This window comes from Ylistrum balloti, unplaced genomic scaffold, assembly GCF_031769215.1.
Source record: "Ylistrum balloti isolate Yb309-2 unplaced genomic scaffold, AGI_CSIRO_Ybal_v1 Utg371134, whole genome shotgun sequence".
In the NCBI taxonomy this organism is placed as follows: domain Eukaryota; kingdom Metazoa; phylum Mollusca; class Bivalvia; order Pectinida; family Pectinidae; genus Ylistrum; species Ylistrum balloti.
The window spans coordinates 184,981-206,009 of NW_026782622.1; the positions used below are offsets into that span (position 1 = coordinate 184,981).

The 21,029-nt window shown below is 34.5% G+C and overlaps 1 protein-coding gene across 1 annotated transcript; it reads right to left on the reverse strand.

The window, feature by feature from the left end:
- LOC132560994 (protein SpAN-like) lies at positions 1 to 15,819 on the reverse strand. Its single transcript, XM_060225706.1, has 16 exons — positions 15,711 to 15,819; positions 13,710 to 13,792; positions 9,289 to 9,348; positions 8,622 to 8,700; positions 8,212 to 8,335; positions 7,513 to 7,591; positions 6,265 to 6,465; positions 5,647 to 5,779; positions 5,186 to 5,296; positions 4,586 to 4,707; positions 4,067 to 4,197; positions 2,942 to 3,099; positions 2,698 to 2,859; positions 1,642 to 1,748; positions 683 to 937; positions 1 to 87 (listed from the first exon to the last, which is right to left on the reverse strand). The coding sequence occupies exons 1-16, from the start codon at positions 15,817 to 15,819 to the stop codon at positions 1 to 3; spliced, it is 2,001 nt and encodes a 666-aa protein (XP_060081689.1).
- Between the last annotated feature and the right edge of the window lie 5,210 nt (positions 15,820 to 21,029).

A 21,029-nucleotide genomic window follows, 5' to 3' on the forward strand; every position in this document is an offset into this window, starting at 1 on the left:
CTAAGAACAGGGAGTAGACTGCAGCTCGAAATCACTTAGGGCGATGTCAGCTCCGCTGTCTGGGAGATTATCCACTAGGAATTCCATCTGACGAATACAGAAAAATATCAAATTAAAGCTCATGTTTAAATCTGGAGGAAAATTGCAAAACATCCAATAAATGACTGCCCGAAAAAAACAAATATATCAATTTTATAAGAAAATAAATAAATAAATAAACGATGAAAATTTATGAAAGTACAAGAGAAACCAATACATTGTTTTTTAACATATGGGCCTTAAACTTTAGGATTTTAAACATATTTATTCATTCTAGTGAGTCTTTTGAAGTTCGTGATTATCTTCTTTATGTTGGATAAAAAAGCGCATTTTAAAGTTCCGGTATACAGACAACAGCGATTTCTTCTCAGAAACATTTTTTCTAGGACAGTGTTTCCAATATCTATATTTTGACTCCAACTTCTTTAAATTAATGACGTCGACATTTAATTGGATGTTAGTTCTATTTTCATTGGAACTAAATCATAGCTTATCCTGATTCTCTGTTGGTTTCTGCCTGCTACTTTTGAATTCCTTTCAATTAATTAATTTCAAGTAAGAGTTGTTCCATAAAATGTGATTTGAAAAAAAAAATAAATAAAAAGTTCATACAATAATCCAGAATTTAGAACCGTTGTCCTACCCCAGTGATCTTTGAATGTGATGTAAAACTGATCATTTCACTGAAGTCAGTCTTTTCTGTGCAGTCGTCATCGAACAGTAGGTAATCGTCGAACTCTAATGTGAAACCTGGATATTCTTCCTCCCTGGAGACGATAAAAGTAAGTTCGGAACATGTCGTCTCCTCAGGGGAGATAGGTCGGCTGATTTTGAAGTGGAAGCAATATTGCTGATCTGGTTGAGTGACATTGTAATGAATTGGAAGGTGCACGGGAGCCTGTAATCATAGAAAATGACTCGAAATTCAGCATCTATTTACTAATTTGCTGCAACCAATCACTCATAAATAATGTTACGCCTGTTCAATGTTAGAACGAAAAAGAGCATTTTAAGATTTATATCGCGGGTGTTATAGGTGAAGCAGAAGGCGCTGACACTTCCGAAACAGCTGATCTTTGTACATCACTACAAGGAACATTGTAGATGTGGTATGTAATAATGGGAAGGAATAGATAAGTAAGAAAATATAGGAACATGTTGATGAATTTTATGGGATACCATGTGCTCTGGAATATCTGTATCCCTACTTTGGTTAAATATGTATATATGGTATGCTATTCTAGAATTCTCTAGTATCCTATATTTACGAAATGGTTCGAACGACGCATTTAGCTTACACCGAATTCCATATGGAAAGATTGGTTTCAGCTTATTAGTCATTCAATCCTTCTTGAATTCAACATTTTAGGCTCCTAGAAATAATCATTTGAAAAATTCTCATAAATTTTCATTGTCGTTTTGCATGAAATGCATTAATCATTTTACGATGTTATGTTTTTGAACAACCTAACAGAAATTCCTTCTCGACATGCAAAGGGCGCTATTTTTGTAGGGTTATTGAGTTTCAACCGATATCCCAAATGATTTTGCCATTTGAAAATTTTATTATATTTTGAAATCAAAAGAAATATATAACTCTACCTGTTGTTGTGGTTTCACTACAAAACGACCACTGTCGTCTATTTCCCATGCAGTTCCCAAATCAACCAGTTCACATTGATCCGTGGCTGTGTTGTCACAATGAAAAACTGAAATACACAATACTGCTTATTGCTGGTTTCGAATCAAAGTAGCTATTGTGTGTAAGTAAACACTCTGCCTACAGATCATAATTGTCTTCAACAAACACCTGCTATTGGTATTTTGATGTTCTGTAGATTGGTCGTGATTTCACGCAAATGCTTTCAGTTCGAAAAAAATGAAATACACTAATAAGCACCCTATAATATAAATGAAAGTGATGTCGTAGTTTGATACATCGGTTTCGAGTGAGTTTAGGATATGCCTATTCATTAAGAAGGACGAAACAGCTGTATGATACAGTTAACTTCATTGAACGGCGCTACTGTGTCTTATTGAAATTTGTATTAAAAGGTGCTCGCTATTCACTTATGTGACTTTTGTGCAATTGTATCAAGAGTCCATAAAAAAGGGGGGAAAAGAAGAAACATTTTTGTCATACGAGAGATAAAATAACATAATTAACCCGAAAAATATTAACACTCTAGAGCCATGAAATATAAATCCTAATGCATTTTCTCCAAAAACAGCAGTTGAAGTGGATTACTTCTTTGTGATCTCTGGTAATTGTGCTGTCATGTTGTGATAATCACGATCGTTTGCAGGTAAACATCACGTTGCGCGCTAGCTCATTATGGCATGTTTGTAAAACTGTCATTCATATAGAACATAAATGCAAGACGGTCCAATGCTAATATCTATATCTAATAAGCAAGCTGATGTCTTATGCCGATGCTGATTTGACCGAAACGTGGAGAAGATATTAATTATCGACAGAGTAATCCGGCGTTTGGAGCAACCTATTAAACCCACCAATGACGTAACTGTCCGCAGCGTGTCATTAATTATATTTCTTGAGATAGAGACTTCGTTATGTAATTTTTTTTAAAAAATATTTTACATGCCTATTAAGAAAATACAGAAATGGAGGTTGTAATGAGAAAGACATGTACCTACCTGTGTTTATATCATTCTGGTCATTTTGAACGCTGGACGTTCTTTCACAGTTACGTCCCATGAATCCGGCCACACAGCTACACCAGTAGTTGTTGTCATTGGAATTACAGGTACCACCGTTTTGACAATTAACATCCCTGCAGAAGTCCACAGGTTTCGTGGCTAGAAATGATGTTAAAAATTTCATCAGAATGAACCAAGGCAAGTATACATAGTTATTTAACAGATTTGAGTTTAAACTTACCATTATTGCCTTCAACAGCCACGAACTCGAGACTGAAGCCTCGGTGGCCGACAGATGACGCTTCGTTCGTCGTATCAAAGTTCATTAAAATCTTGTTGGACTCGGAGTAGTCAGCGGTTTCTATTGTCGTCACTTGTCCTCCATTGTCTCCACAAAATCTGAAATAATGTCGAGTCCTTCGTGAAGATAATTTAGATCGTGTCATGTGATTATCTTCAAACGTCAACGAATTATATTTAAAGTGTACAAATATATATGTATGCAAAACTTAACTTCTTCTAATAGAAAAAAACCCATTAGTACAAGGTATTTACTGTAAACAAATTATTACTCTATCTTTTACTGGTTTGCCTGTGATAAGTATCCTTGATCTGATATAATCTGTTGTGGCTCTGAATCTAAAATATATTCTTGATCTGCCGCTCTAACGTTAGTAAGTATTACTGATCTGACATAATTTACACCTATCTGGGTGTAGTAAGTATCCCTGATCCGAGATAATTTACACCTATCTGAGTGTAGTAAGTATCCCTGATCTGACATAATTTACACCTATCTGAGTGTAGTAAATATCCCTGATTTGAGATAATTTACACTTATCTGAGTGTAGTAAGTATCCCTGATCTGAGATAATTTACACCTATCTGAGTGTAGTAAATATCCCTGATTTGAGATAATTTATAAGTCTCTGACATTAGTAAGTTTCCCTGATCTGAGATAAGTTATTAGTTTATGACTGTAGTAAGTATCCCCAATCTGAGATAATTTACTCCCATCTGAGTGTAGTAAGTATCCCTGATCTGAGATAATATACACCTATCTGAGTGTAGTAAGTATCCCAGATCTGAGATAATATACACCTATCTGAGTGTAGTAAGTATCCCTGATCTGAGATAATTTATTAGTCTATGACTGTAGTAAGTATCCTTGATATGAGTTTATTTCCTCCGTCCATGACTGTAGTAAGTATCCCCGATCTGAAATAAGTTATTAGTCCATGACTGTAGTAAGTATCCCTGATCTGAGATAATTTCTTTTGTCTATGGCTGTAATGATATTTCATAAGGGGACATAACTTATTTCGGACCTTGCTTTAGTAATATTTCTTGGTGGGAAATAACGTACTCTGGTCCAGGCTGTGCTATTAAGTTGTAACGAATCTCCAGCCAGTGTATACAGTATACGTTGTCAGAACTTCTGCTGGATACGATGTCCATGTCCCTGATGGTGGCATGCAGCTTGCTTCCCTTTGGCCCCTTAGATACAGAATCATACTATGTATACAATGTATACCACCTACATATTTTAAACGAATAAAGCATTCTTCTGTATTAGCATTATACAAAATACAACAACAGAAATGAAAGTTTCCCCCACAACCTCCATGATTTTCCACGGCGTATGAAACACAATACTCAGTGTTTTAATTCAGTTTTAGTTAATAAATGGGTATTTTAGCAAATTATGAAAAAATATATAACATAAATTATAAAAAAAATCATCGAACATCTGTTAACTCGCGCAACATCTTTATAATTTATTCATTAATTTTCTTGAAGTTACCATTGAATGAAAAATGTACATTTTCATCCCAATAACTAAAGTCAACAGAACAAAAAAGATAAGTAATTGGTATAGTCTAACCTCTATAAGCCATCGGCAGATACTTCCGGTCGGGTAATTCGTGTTAGGGTAACCGGAAGAATTCACGGTAATTTTCTCGCCGATAGATCCAATCACAATTGAACCATTATTGACATAGTTGTCTTGGAAACAAACACATAAATCACGAAATAATTAATGAACCAAATATAGAGAAAATCGAATAAATATGTATTAACGACAGAAAGCGTGACAAATATAACAAAACAAACATTATTAATGTGAGAAAATAAAATCAGTTCAGAATTTTAAAAAAATGTTTCAGAGATTGTTGTAATAAGAAGTGTGGGCAGTTTTGCTTCTTTTGTAAAAAGAAAACAGTTTTTATTCATTTGCAGGTTTCAAAATATGCATACATGTATATACGTAATCTTTCAATTCAGCGAATATTGAAAATTATTGGAAATTTATTAAACGATGAAATTAGTGCATTTCACAATCATTTATTTATCATTATTATTTTTTGTTCATTGTGATTTTCCCAAACCATTCCGAGATTTCATGATTTTACAAAACATGTTTTGAAGTTCTTGAATATTATCTTGTGGTCAAACTGATTTTGGTGATGTTTACAATACTTACCGTCCTGTATAACAGATTCGCATGATTCTCCAGTCAGACCGTCTGGACACAAACATGTACAATTCTTGTCCAGAAATTCTCCATTCTTGCAACTCTTTGGATGACAACGGCCTACAAATTCATATTTTGGTATTTATAGATGTATAATGTGTCATAACATGAAAAAATATAGCACAGATAGGGCAAGAACGTGGCTATTAGCAAATATTCATGTTTTTATCTTATTCTTTTTTATGAAAAAAAAGAATCCACGCATTCATGTGTTTGCAATAATTGCGTAGTGAAACAATGTGCTCTTGAAAGAAATTTGACAAAAAAAGACACACTCCCCCCTCCAAAAATAAAAAACAAAACAAAACAAAAAACAAAATACTACATTTTAAATGTAACAATAGAGGACACAATTTGTTGGATATGAAGTTTCTTGAAATAACCATTGAGAACTTTAATGAAAAACCTACCAGCACAGTCGTAAGCTCTGTTGATGAGGAGTTTGTCGTAGAAGGACAAATCATGGCGGTCTTCCAATGTTAAACCAATAAGATTAGCATCCTTTGTTTTATAACTCAGAGTGCCCTTCCTAGTTGTCATTGCCTTAACAAAAGAATCAAAATGATACACATTCGGGATTCTAAGGATCATTTTAAGAATATATTGCTTCTTCTACAAGTGACATTAAACTAGACAGTACATATTTTTAATGGACTGAAATGGATTCCGGTAATTTGGATGCACAATTGTAAATAATATTCCAAGCCAGAAAAGAAAAAACAGACAAAATGATAATTAGTTTCTCGTCTTCATTTTTTAAGGGTAATGCATATCCTTATAAGACAGCAAAGTTCACAAACATTAAACGTAAAACCTATAATTAATTACCCTTGACTTTTTACCAATTCCCTAACTCCAACATACGTATTTATGGGACACCAACAGAGAATTTCAAGATAGGTCATGAACACTGCGCTTAAAAGCAATTCAAACATACTTTGCTTCTATTTCCATTTTTCTTGAACATATCATTTGCGTGAAATATTTTATCATATCGAGGAGACACAAGAAGAGCTTTTGTGACTTACTACAGCCGTGTACTGCATGATGGAAGTGATGTCGAAGGGAGTGGCAAACATGCGCAAGTCGTCCTTCATCTTAATATTAGGGTTGAACATTCCGCCAGGGATGTTATCCCAAAGGAGGATGATCTGATTGTCACGATCTGGTCGGCTGAGTTCATGTTCCATACCAATTGTGTGACTCAATTCGTGTAGTATGGTACCATTCTGGTGATAGATTTTATAATATTTTATGGTACGAAATTTGATTGTTTTTTTTACGTCACATAAATTATATAAATGTGAACCATACATTTTGTATACAAACTGTGTTTTACACAAGATTATACAAGAATACCTGAAGTATTTGCCCTACTGACTAAAATATACGCTCAAGCTTGATGTTCTTTAAAAAATGACAAATTTGAAAAAGAAAAAGAAAAAAGGCATTTAAACTTCGAAAAGCATCACAAATCACAAATATCGATTTTGATCTTCCTTATTTTCCTGTTTGAATTTCCGACTTTTCGACCCAACGTAAAAGTTGTTATAAGTTTAATTGATATATTACAATACACTGTAACAGTATATCATTAAGCTGCTAACCGTCTAGCCACGTCCAATCGGAAGTGCTAGGGGTCTGAAGTCGTGGGGGAGACCAAGAAAAGCGTTCGTAGACCGAAATAAGTTATAAGATATAACTGCAGAAGTGCGCTGCTCCAGAATTCAAACCCAGTAAATGGAAGTTATTTTCAGTATTTGGCGATTTTTATGAGTGACTAAATTCGCATCTAAAGGAATTATTCTCCTGTTTCGCTTTTGTACCGAGCATTCGTTCAAAGGGTTGTTGACACAAGAGAATATAAACTATCAATATGAATTAAACAAGGTATATATCATATGTTTGTTTAATAACGTATTTCATAAAGCTTAACATATATACAAAGGCTGAGAGGCCTATAGTTTCCGGGAACCGATGGGGTATTTCTAGTTCGTAATTATAATGCTATGACGAGAAAGAATGCAAACATTCCTTTGAAGGCGACCAATGTGTGACACACTAGATTGTTTAATGTAAGCTATATTTAGGAACACTGACTGCGAACTATTCTACATTTGTCATCCTTTCATTACAGGCTAGTTGTACGGTTTTCAAACTTCCCTGTTCACCTGAATCGACATTTGTATTTGTGTACTTTTGTGAGTTGTTGATATTTTATAATTAAATAAATCCAACGAAACACATTCATATAGTACTGTAAACTGGAGTCTTACATTCATACACAAGGATTGGTCCAGTGAGAGTATCTGAAATCCAGCGGATGACTTGATATTTCCAGTCGGAGACTGACACCTGAGTTACATAGAAAATATACATTGTAACGTCAAATAAATGTTGTTTTCCGTCATTCAACACAACAAGCTTAAGAAAATTAGTACATGCAGTTTATTGTGTGGAAACGTTGCCTTTGTACACACATTTAAAACAAACAAATGCATTCTGTTTACATCGACAAAATAAACGTATTTATGCCTTGCAAATATAAAAACTGTACTTTTTCAATAGTAAAATGAAAACCTACTGAAAAATCATTAATTATAGTTGGTGATTTATCTTCACGAATTGATTCATAACTTAACGATGACAAGGATTATAATTCCAGTAGAGGAATATTGAATTGTCTATAGGATTTCACTGACTTAATACAATATCACCGGAGAATGTATTGCTATTCAATCCTACTAAAAGTTTGATACCGAAAGTAAAAAGGGTTATATGTTGTAATGCTATCATTTTGAATACATAGTTCTATGATTAATAATTTCAATTCGATATTCTAAAACAGTGAAAGTTTTTTTTTATTATTTTATAATATTTTTTTCTTCTTTTAATGATATTTCAATATCTAATGATAAAAAAATAATTCAGTACTGGTCTGAATGGATGTGGTATGAAAATACAAATATTCTTACCCGTTCTTGTCTTCGATGAGCACGTGGTATTCTGTAGAACCTGGACTTACAAATTCCCACTTGATGCATGAATATTCTTCGAGCTTGTCCATCATCGTTCTGACTTTTATCCGATTCCCCTCACCTGTCAGAGGGATATTGTTTCAAACCAAACTGGTGAAAAATATTAAAATTACCTCTTCCGTGTCTAACATAATTTCTGCAGATATAAATGTTTTATGGATTGTAACATAATGAATAGATGAGTTTAAAAATAAAATCGTGGGTTACGTTTTAATATTGTTTTTTGTCCCTTCCATGTAAGCATGTAAAAGGGATTGCGCACGTGCTGAAGGGCCACGTGATTCAGAAAATCGGATATATACCTACTGTATGTTAAAACAATCTATTATTATGTCTAGGTTACTCACTGATGTTGCATTGAAAGGTATATGGAATTCGTCCTTTCTCCCATAAAATTGTGGATTCCTTGAAATTCTTTTTCTCTTCCTGAAACAAAACCAATAGATAATTTACTTGTGGTATTTAATTAAGCATAATTTCTTATTGACATACAACACTTAATTCATACAAACATATATTTAGTATTATGGAATCTGTGAACTTTGGTTTGAAACATCTAATGAGTGATATCAAGATATAAGGACAGTCAAACATTTCAACGGAAAACATTAATATGCCGATCCGTCAAAATATACAAGTATATAATTTGTCTTTGTGTTATACTATGTTATTGTCATGTGTTTGAAAAACATTTGTATTTCGCTGTCTAAGTAATGAACTACATAACATCAAATGTGGAAAAAAAAAAGGAAATATGTTTATCATATAGACTATAATCATATACATGGTACACGTAGCTTAAAACCATAATATGAATTTGGGGCTGTTCATATCAAACTTATTTGTTATCATTGTCATATCATAGTGATGCGATACTTTGTATACCTGTACGTACTTTTCAACGATATATGTGTAAAATAGAGCTTTAAAATTGTTATTGTTTAAACAACGAATATTTTTAAATTCATCTAATATCATTCTAGAATTTAAAATTTTCACTTTTTCAGGATTTACCGATGCCTGTTCTGGAGCACTTTCCTTTATCGGGTGTAGACTGTCATAATCGATTTTTGGCTGAAATGTAAAAAGACTTCATATTCAATAAAACTAGAAATGAGCAGTTTTTTATTTAGAAGTTTGTTAAATGAGTTTGACAGAGATAGTTGTCATGGTCATCATCTTCATCACATATCGTACAATGATTCTCAAAGTCTACCTGGATATTTCCGAAATCATTTCCAATCATGATTAAATGTGAAATACATATTTGTAGTCACCAAATCTTCAACAGACTATTTACTGTGTTGACGAATTTTCTGCAGTTTACATTTTACATATCCCAAGATATACATAGAGTTATTATAACCATTCTTTAACTTAAATCAATCTCCAAAAATCCATACTATTATCAATATCGCAATCCTTGATATGTTTCAATCATTTTTAAGCCCGAAACTCTTCTTGTTATGTAAAAAAGGATTACAATGTTCCTTAAGAAAGACGAATTATTGTAAAATTACATATTTTCTTGATATTTAATTTTCGTGGTTTTAAAATATTGTATACTTATCAAAACAGTTCGTAGACAAGCAATACCACGAAGATAAATCCCTCACGAACATTGATGATTTCACAGTATGTATAATAAGTGTTTTTCTCCAATGAATTTCACCATAAGGTTACATGGCGAATAACAAGTGAGAGTTACGTATTCCGTAGCTTTAGATACAGCTATTCAACGGCGAAAATATGACATGACTAAAATTATGTACATGCATTCCAGTTTTGAGCCAAAAAGACGATTTTTTTTTCTTTAGGAATTACAGCTTTTACACATTGTGTGTACGTAATGGCGGACAAGTGATGTAACAAGCTCGCACATGAAATACTTTATCATATAAAGTAAAAACAATATTTTTCCTCAGATAACAAAAAAGAAAGAAAATATGTTTATCATTTTGTAAGTTTGATGTAATTAAAATTACCTTATATTTTTCGTTTCCTTCAATAATGACTTGGTGTAGGTCCTGTAAAAACATAACTTCCATATAACAAATTGTTTTAAGGTGTGCCAACCTGTTAATTAAGTGAATAGGCAAAAACAATTTTCATAATGTAGATACCAATGTACACCAGCCGGTTCATAATGTAGATACCAATGTACACCAGCCGGTTCATAATGTAGATACCAATGTACACCGGCCGGTTCATAATGTAGATACCAATGTTCATTTCCCTGTGTTAAATATATACCAATGTAAAGGGTGTTATGTATATACCAATTTACACCAGCCGGTTCATAATGTAATACCAATGTACACCAGCCGGTTCATAATGTATATACCAATGTACACCAGCCGGTTCATAATGTATAGACCAATGTACACCAGCCGGTTCATAATGTAGATACCAATGTACACCAGCCGGTTCATAATGTATATACCAATGTACACCAGCCGGTTCATAATGTATATACCAATGTACACCGGCCGGTTCCGGTTCATAATGTATATACCAATGTACACCGGCCCAACCGGTTCATAATGTATATACCAATGTACAGCAGCCGGTTCATAATGTATATACCAATGTACACCAGTCGGTTCATAATGTATATACCAATGTACACCAGCCGGTTCATAATGTAGATACCTATGTACACCAGCCGGTTCATAATGTATATACCAATGTACACCAGTCGGTTCATAATGTATATACCAATGTACACCAGCCGGTTCATAATGTAGATACCTATGTACACCAGCCGGTTCATAATGTATATACCAATGTACACCAGTCGGTTCATAATGTATAGACCAATGTACACCAGCCGGTTCATAATGTAGATACCTATATACACCAGCCGGTTCATAATGTATATACCAATGTACACCAGTCGGTTCATAATGTATATACCAATGTACACCAGCCGGTTCATAATGTAGATACCTATGTACACCAGCCGGTTCATAATGTATATACCAATGTACACCAGCCGGTTCATAATGTATAGACCAATGTACACCAGCCGGTTTATAATGTATAGACCAATGTACACCAGCCGGTTCATAATGTAGATACCTATGTACACCAGCCGGTTCATAATGTATATACCAATGTACACCATCCGGTTCATAATGTAGATACCTATGTACACCAGCCGGTTCATAATGTATATACCAATGTACACCAGTCGGTTCATAATGTATAGACCAATGTACACCAGCCGGTTCATAATGTAGATACCTATGTACACCAGCCGGTTCATAATGTATATACCAATGTACACCAGCCGGTTCATAATGTATATACCAATGTACACCAGCCGGTTCATAATGTAGATACCTATGTACACCAGCCGGTTCATAATGTATATACCAATGTACACCAGCCGGTTCATAATGTAGATATCTATGTACACCAGCCGGTTCATAATGTAGATACCAATGTACACCAGCCGGTTCATAATGTAGATACCAATGTACACCGGCCGGTTCATAATGTAGATACCAATGTACACCGGCCGGTTCATAATGTAGATACCAATGTACACCAGCCGGTTCATAATGTATATACCAATGTACACCAGCCGGTTCATAATGTATAGACCAATGTACACCAGCCGGTTCATAATGTAGATACCTATGTACACCAGCCGGTTCATAATGTATATACCAATGTACACCAGCCGGTTCATAATGTAGATATCTATGTACACCAGCCGGTTCATAATGTATATACCAATGTACACCAGCCGGTTCATAATGTAGATATCTATGTACACCAGCCGGTTCATAATGTATATACCAATGTACACCAGTCGGGTCATAATGCATATACCAATGTACACCAGAGGGTTCATAATGTATATACTAATGTACACCAGCCGGTTCATAATGTATATACCAATGTACACCAGTCTGGTCATAATGCATATACCAATGTACACCAGTCGGGTCATAATGTATATACCAATGTACACCAGCCGGTTCATAATGTAGATACCTATGTACACCAGCCGGTTCATAATGTATATACCAATGTACCTGTGTTACCTGATATGTAAATAGTTTATGTACCTATGTTACCTGACCGGTAGATAGTTTATGTACCTATGTTACCTGATATGTAAATAGTTTAAGTACCTATGTTACCTGACCGGTAAATAGTTTATGTACCTATGTTACCAAACCGGTAGATAGTTTATGTACCTGTGTTACCAAACCGGTAGATAGTTTATGTACCTATGTTACCTGACCGGTAGATAGTTTATATACCTATGTTACCTGACCGGTAAATAGTTTATGTACCTATGTTACCTGACCGGTAGATAGTTTATATACCTATGTTACCTGACCGGTAAATAGTTTATATACCTGTGTTACCTGACCGGTAGATAGTTTATATACCTATGTTACCTGACTGGTAAATAGTTTATGTACCTATGTTACCTGACCGGTAGATAGTTTATATACCTATGTTACCTGATATGTAAATAGTTTAAGTACCTATGTTACCTGACTGGTAAATAGTTCATGTACCTATGTTACCAAACCGGTAGATAGTTTATGTACCTGTGTTACCTGACCGGTAGATAGTTTTATATACCTGTGTAACATGGCTGGTTAACAATGTATTTACCTGTGTAACCTGGCTGGTTAACAGTGTATTAACCCGTGTAACCTGGCTGGTGGCAGTATATTAACCTATGTAACCTGACTGGTTAACAGTGTATTTACCTGTGTAACCTGCCTGGTTAACAATGTATTTAACCGTGTAACCTAGCTGGTTAACAGTGTATTTACCTGTGTAAACTGGCTGGTGGCAGTGTATTAACCTGTGTAATATGACTGGTTAACAGTGTATTTACCTGTGTAACCTGACTGGTTAACAGTGTATTTTACCTGTGTTACCTAGCTAGTTATCAGTGTATATACCTGTGTTACCTAGCTAGTTATCAGTGTATTTACCTGTGTTACCTAATTGGTTAACAGTGTACCTACCTGTGTAACCTGTCTGGTTAACAGTGTATTTACCTATGTTACCTAGCTGGTTACCAGTGTATTTTACCTGTGTAACCTAGCTGGTTAACAGTGTATTTACCTGTGTTACCTAATTGGTTAACAGTGTATTTACCTATGTTACCTAGCTGGTTAACAGTGTATTTTACCTATGTTACCTAGCTGGTTAACAGTGTATTTACCTGTGTTACCTAGCTGGTTAACAGTGTATTTACCTGTGTAACCTAGCTGGTTAACAGTGTATTTACCTGTGTTACCTAATTGGTTAACAGTGTATTTACCTGTGTTACCTAGCTGGTTAACAGTGTATTTACCTGTGTTACCTAGCTGGTTAACAGTGTATTTTACCTGTGTTACCTAGCTGGTTAACAGTGTGTTTACCTGTGTTTCCAATCTGGTTAACAGTGTACCTACCTGTTTTCCCTTGCTAGGCAGATATCCATTGTCCTCTTGTTTGTGTACTGATTTGAGTAGTTGTATGAGTTTCTCTAAGACATCTGAATACGGAAAATAAACAATAACAAGTTTACAAGGACAGTACCCTAATTATAATTTCATAGAATAAAAGCACGGTATTAGGCAACATTTTAATTCTGAGTTGATAGAATAAAACACATTAAAACAATCATATTAATTCTAAATGGGTAGAATAAAGCATAGCGTTAATTAACTAAAATCTTACAGTTGTAGAAATCGTTTGATCAAATCATTTCGAAAATACATTTCATTCGTTTTGGATTGTGTGGGGAAATCAGACTGATGGATAAAGCAGATAACAATGATGTTGGCAGATTACAAAGATGATGTAGGATTTTGTTAACTGTAGTAAAATCTTATCAATGGAATAGAAGGTGAATATGTTGTGACAAAATAAAAAGATGAAATTAAGAAATGAAGTAGAATTAGAGCACGGACAGAAGCAGCAAGGGTGAGATCGAGAATTAAATGTTATGGAAATGGTAAAAAACCTTCCATTTTTTTCATTAAAATTTGAAAATCAGTAAACTGCCAACATAGTAATTAATGAACAGGTCAATTTTTATTTTTTAAAAAATGTTCGTCAGAGGGTTAAGAGTATTAAGAGTTAGATATCGGAAAATGATAAGGAATCTTGTGAATATCCTTCATCAGAGACAGATATCTATATTTAGAAATCTCAGCATTACAAGATAAAAGATCATGAAGTATTAGCAGCGTCTTGGACGATTTCTACCAAATTTACTTTAATACTATCATTATTAAAATGAGCTTACCCAAGTAATAAACGATATTTCTAACAATTAAATGTAAAAATTACAATCACAAATACATTTGTATATTTAGATAGATTGAAATGACTTATAAATTTTCAAAACGTATTTTAACAAAAGACCATATCTCAATTATTAATTCCTTTCTAGTTTAGTAAATACAGGATCACTCATCTTTACACTAGACTGTATCTCTCTACTACCCAGTATTACCGGAGATCAATTGTACAATTAGTGATACTATCTCTAGACTGTGTCTCTCTACCACCCAGTATTACCGGAGATCAATTGTACAGCTGGTGATTCTATCTCTAGACTGTGTCTCTCTACCACCCAGTTTACCAGAGATCAATTGTACAATTGGTGATTCCATCTCTAGACTGTGTCTCTCTACTACCCAGTGTTACCGGAGATAAATTGTACAATTAGTGACCCTATCTCTAAACTGTCTCTCTACCACTCAGTATTACCGGAGATCAATTGTACAATTGGTGACCCTATCTCTAGACTGTCTCTCTACCACTCAGTATTACCGGAGATCAATTGTACAATTGGTGACCCTATCTCTAGACTGTCTCTCTACCACTCAGTATTACCGGAGATCAATTGTACAATTGGTGACCCTATCTCTAGACTGTCTCTCTACCACTCAGTATTACCGGAGATCAATTGTACAGCTGGTGATTCTATCTCTAGACTGTGTCTCTCTACCACCCAGTAATACCGGAGATCAATTGTACAATTAGTGACCCTATCTCTAGACTGTCTCTCTACCACCCACTTGTACAGCTGGTGATTCTATCTCTAGACTGTGTCTCTCTACCACCCAGTATTACCGGAGATCAATTGTACAATTAGTGAGTCTATCTCTTGACTGTGTCTCTCTACCACTCAGTATTACCGGAGATCAATTGTACAATTGGTGATTCTCTCTTCAGACTGTGTCTCTCTGGTTATTGTACACTACTTCATCAAATCATAATGTTAATGTTTTCATCCAGTAATTAAAGCTAAGTGTAATATCATCTATCTAAATTCTAGTTTGACTACTCATAGTGTTATAAACGAGCAAATGTATACATATACAAAACTGTCATTCATACGATTTTCGTACACGAAAAAAATCGATTCCGCCATATGATAGATTTCCTGGATTAAAACTTACCTTCGTCACTAGCAGAAAAATCACTGTTAGAGGAAGCTTGGACACTGGGTGTTAAGAGAACCACCAATATCCCAACTAAAAAGAGGGTGGTTGATCCACGGTCGACCATGCTGAATATTGGCAAGTACGGAGCAGTTCTTACATAGATTACAAATATTCAAGTGGAGAGCGTCTTCCGTGTCGCCTGTTATACGTATATCAGTCGATTGCGTTATTTAAATGGCCAGATGAGTCTTACAACCGAAGACATGAAATGTATTACATAATTGGTACATGAATCTATCATTCAATTTAAAGGGGAAAAAAAGACAATTACATAGATACACGTACCTCACCTGGCTGTTTGGACCAATCAAACATAAAGCAAATTAAATGACTAGAAGCCGATATTCTCAAGGAAGTTTTTGTTAGTCTACCTCGGCCCTGTTGTTTGTTTACTTAAATATTTCACATAAGACAAGGTAAATGGGTATTCTATATTATCATCTGAACCGAAAGGGTCAGATTCCTTTATCAATAGGATCCATAAGGGATTTAGCCAGCCAGTCCCTGAAATACTTTGTTTCACAATCACAACAAAACCTTTGGATAACTTGATTCATGACGGTTCATGACATCGTGTATTTCGAATGTAAATGATATGTTCTGATCTTCCTTAATGCAACTGATATACTATATTTTTTATGACAACAAACAACAATGTTTTGTCAACATCTTTTCAATGATGGGTAACTAAAAACACTTCCTGTGGTGTTCGGTCATCTCATGGCTCGTGTACAAACACGTGTATGAACATGTGATTTAAAGTAATAGTTTTGATTTCAATTCGTTATAATAAAGAATCCTGATACCACTGTAATTTATGATCGCAGACAATTAATTTTGAACCGATATTTTCTTGAGATCAATAAAGGAATACTATTGCTTTGTTTGTTTACTATGTTGTTTACTTACATTCCCAGCATTTTCTAAAGAACATTTTTAGAGGCTGGGCACAATACATATAATGCATGGACACCTGTGATTAGAAAATATCATTTTTGGGACATACATATATTTGTCATGAAGTTTTATCATTGTAACCTGCAGCAAGAATAAAATTCAAGATTTTAATTTCCTCTTTGTATTTCGTGATAATTGTTACGCTAATGGCATGAAATCCTAATAAGACGAAAAAAATGTTCTAATAACAGATTGAGTCAGGTATTATCGTGTCACCTAATGTATAAACTCCATCTGATTTTGAATATATATATAGAACTTGTTATTCACTTGTTTGTCTTTTGTGTAATATTTAGACCCCAAACATTATGGGTTCTATAGGATAGAAAAAGGAGAGATGAATGTGTGGTCGGGTGGCGCAGTGTTAACGCACTCGCCGGAATTCCCGGAACGGACGTGAAAAGGTATATATATATATATATATATATATATATATTACATCCGGGCCAACAAGAGTGATTAGTATAAGTTTAAATAACTTGTTTCGCAATTGTTGTAAAACAAATAAAGTTTATATTTATAATGTAAGATTGAGAAATACAGTCACGGAATTAAATATATATATATCTAATACCGTCATACAAAGTTTCTGTTATTCTGTAGAACCATTCACAAATAAGATTTGATTAAAAACAAACAGCAATTCCAGTTTTCAGACGTACAAGTTGACAGTGTCGTTCCAGTGTCTTTTTTTTTAAAAATTAAATTTAGCTTGATCTAAGCCCTTTTGCGATTAATAAGATTTTTTGTCTTTGTTCCGTAGTGTTTTTAGTAATTCACTATGACAAAGTTTGAACAAGAAAAATACTTAACCAAGCTTAATACCATTGATAGGAAAATTAAGTGTAAATTTCGTTCTTCAAATATGCGTTTACCTGTAGAAACAGGAAGATGGACAGGTATCCCTCGTCAAGAAAGATTCTGCACATTATGTAACTCCGACATCGGAGACGAATATCACTATTTATTTAAATGCGAAAACGAATTAGTAAAACGTCTAAGAGAAAAAAATATACCAAAATATTACTTACCCAAGTCATATCAAAATGCAAGGATCGTTTAACATATTCAATGTTAAAATATTTACAAGAATTTGTAGATTTATAGAAAAACTTGATAAATTGTTGATTTAAGTGTTCAAATTTAAGTACCAAAATTGTTAATGCATGAATGCGATAGTTAGCAATTATTACTATCATTTACAGAAATTGTTGTAATTGTACCTGTCATACGCCACGTATCATGTAAATTATATGTATGTGACCTCTTGTTACACACGTAAGTGTGTCAGAGTGACTGGATAAAACCTTGTTGCTGTGTGTGCGTTAACTTTTCCGGTAACTTTAAAAAGAAATACCGTCTTATTTTATTTGTTTGCTTGTTTTTTTTTTTCTTTGAAAATTGGATCTACTCAGATTAAGTCCCTAATTGTAAACAGCCAAACATTAACGCGCATTAATTGCCCGTATATATATATACGTACATACACTAAAGGTTTATAACTTCAAAATGTGAGTAAATATTAGGCCTTCTGGACTTGCGTTTCGTTCCAGACAAAAGAATGAATGGTACCCGTTATGGAGTTCTATTCAAGCAGAAAATCCATGTAACTTCTGAATTATCAAAAAAATCTTCTAAATCGTTCTTGTTAAATTGATTGTCTTGGTCCTATAACGGTATTCTTTTCACTTCCTTGTTGCTGCTATCCAGTGTTTGGTTATCTTAACGCAAAATGAAGGCATGCACCCACACTTAACATCCCCACTCCCCTCACCCTAAACCCCATCACAACCCCCCCCCCCCCCCCCAATAGGTATTCTTATAAGGCCGTTTTTTTCTAGGGTTTTCTTCCATCTGCCGGTTCATAAATAAATAAATACAAGGACGAGGACCTGTGGTTGTTTTCTTTGCCCTGTGACCGAAATATTAACAAAACATTTTTAACAACTAGTCTTAAACTCGATGTGTTGGCACGATTTCTCTGGTTTGAATGCGATATGTTACGATATCAAACTGATTACTGAACATTAAAACTTTTATCCCGATACCAAAATATTCCAATCAACGCTAGATATCATTCATTGTCCAAAACTCTTGATAGGGTTTAACCAAATAAAATGATTAGAGGCTCCGACGTGTCTAGTTAAAATTGTTCTGAGACCTTATTTTGGTTTATATCAAACAACACAATATATGTTTTCATACTTTTATATTTAACTGTATAAGTCACAATATTTTAGGAACTGTTATCACCGGACTCACAAAAGACCCACATGTTTGACAACGATCAGGTGACATGCCTAATGTTACAGATAAATTAAGTATTTGTACAAAAGAGACATGCACGCGAAATAGATTTGACGTATATTAGACATATATATATATTTGATCGAACATGTTATCTCTGGCTATGACAGTTTTAAACTGCACAGTGTAGGTATCGATTTAAACTTGAAATATGGTATTCATTAACTTTTCGTAAGACGTTTTGCTTTGATAGAGAATAATGGTGTATTTTTCATTATTTAGAATGAGGGGTTGTTGTGCTTGTCTTTATAATTTTATCCATTTTTTTCGAAGACCAAGAAATAAAATAGAATTCTCTTTGTCGGGCCTTCCCAGTGTTTCTTCAAGTCACTTACGGAAACAGCGGTCATGTGACCATAGGACATGAATACTGTATTAGAAACAGTTGTTAAAAAGATAAAACAGTTCTAGCTTTACCAACCGGGGATTTTAGTTTCTCATATATTTGTCGCTAATCTAAGATTGTCTAATATATGAAATTTATCTAATGATGGGGGCTGCTGCACCTCCCCCCGTCTAGATTTTGACTTTTCTTTCGATAACTTTGGATTTTCACTATTCGCCTCCTAGTCTTCAAAATGTCAAGCCCTTACTCACTGACGAGCCCTAGAAGGACGAAACAGCTGTATGATGCAGCATCCCTGACGAGCCCTAAAAGGACGAAACAGCTGTATGATGTAGCATCACTGACGAGTCCTAGAAGGACGAAACAGCTGTATGATGTAGCATCACTGACGAGTCCTAGAAGGACGATACAGCTGTATGATACAGCATCCCTGACGAGCCCTAGAAGGACGAAACAGCTGTATGATGTAGCATCACTGACGAGTCCTAGAAGGACGAAACAGCTGTATGATGTAGCATCACTGACGAGTCCTAGAAGGACGATACAGCTGTATGATACAGCATCCCTGACGAGCCCTAGAAGGACGAAACAGCTGTATGATGTAGCATCACTGACGAGCCCTAGAAGGACGAAACAGCTGTATGATGCAGTGTAATTCCTTGTTTGGCTCTACTGTATCAAACTGTAAATTATGTGTTATTCGCTTGTGTGTTTATTGCAAAATCTCAGTTTTCCTATCAATGTACCACTAAAACAGGAGATAACGTTTAAAATAGGTGTTGTCAGTCTCGCCAACCTCTCGGTAAATAATATCTGGTCAAGGTGTTAAATATCAAGGGTCACAGTGTGCATCAAAGGGTCATCAGGTAAAATGACCTTATAATCATTTCTATTGTATAGTTATCACAACCATTGACATTGAGATGCTGTTCTGCGTTTTATTTGAACATTATAACGTTATTAAATCCAAAATTTATAAAAAATGAAAGTTTTAAATACTTATCAAAGTTAACGAAATATTAATTGATTCTATCATGTTAATCATGTGAGCAGGTCACATGATATGGTCAATTCGTTTGCAACTAACCCAAAATATCACAACGCTAGTCAGGACCGTCTAGGGATCATTTCAGGCAAATTTGAGCTGTATCTCACCGGCGCGGCGGCATTTTAAAAAGTTTAACTGGATGATGAAAAGAAAAGAAAGCGAATAACTTATATCATGTTACAGATTGCCTTGTCAAAGTTTGTGCGAAACTGAAAATTTACACAATTGGTTTAAAATGAAATCAAAATGGCGACCATAGATATAGGCCTACTGGATTTTCGGGATCAACCCGAAAAATAACAAAGTGTTTTCAGACCATCTCAGGATCATTTCAGCTGAATATGACTGATGAAACTTGAATATAATTTTAGAAAAGTTTTACAGGGGAAAATACAGATTATGCTCAATCATGTTACAAAATGCTAGGAGGCCGAACAGCAGCATTATGTATGCATCCGTTCCCTAACAACCCGGCTGATGTTCAGCTCTATAGCACACTTGGAAGAGGAAGAGGTCTTCTTATCACGTTGGAATTCATTTTATATTGAAATATGTTCTTCCTAAATCTTTAAAACCTTATTCTAAACTCAATCTCTTGTTTTTGTGTGTTTGAAAT

Excerpts from the sequence above, each read along its gene's own strand:
- LOC132560994 (XM_060225706.1), bottom strand. The coding sequence starts at position 15,819 with ATGGTCGACCGTGGATCAACCACCCTCTTTTTAGTTGGGATATTGGTG. Across the intron at positions 13,793-15,710 it reads TTTTTCTGCTAGTGACGAAG|ATGTCTTAGAGAAACTCATA; the intron begins GTAAGTTTTAAT and ends TTCCGTATTCAG. Across the intron at positions 3,100-4,066 it reads ATAGCACAGCCTGGACCAGA|ATTTTGTGGAGACAATGGAG; the intron begins GTACGTTATTTC and ends ACATTATTTCAG.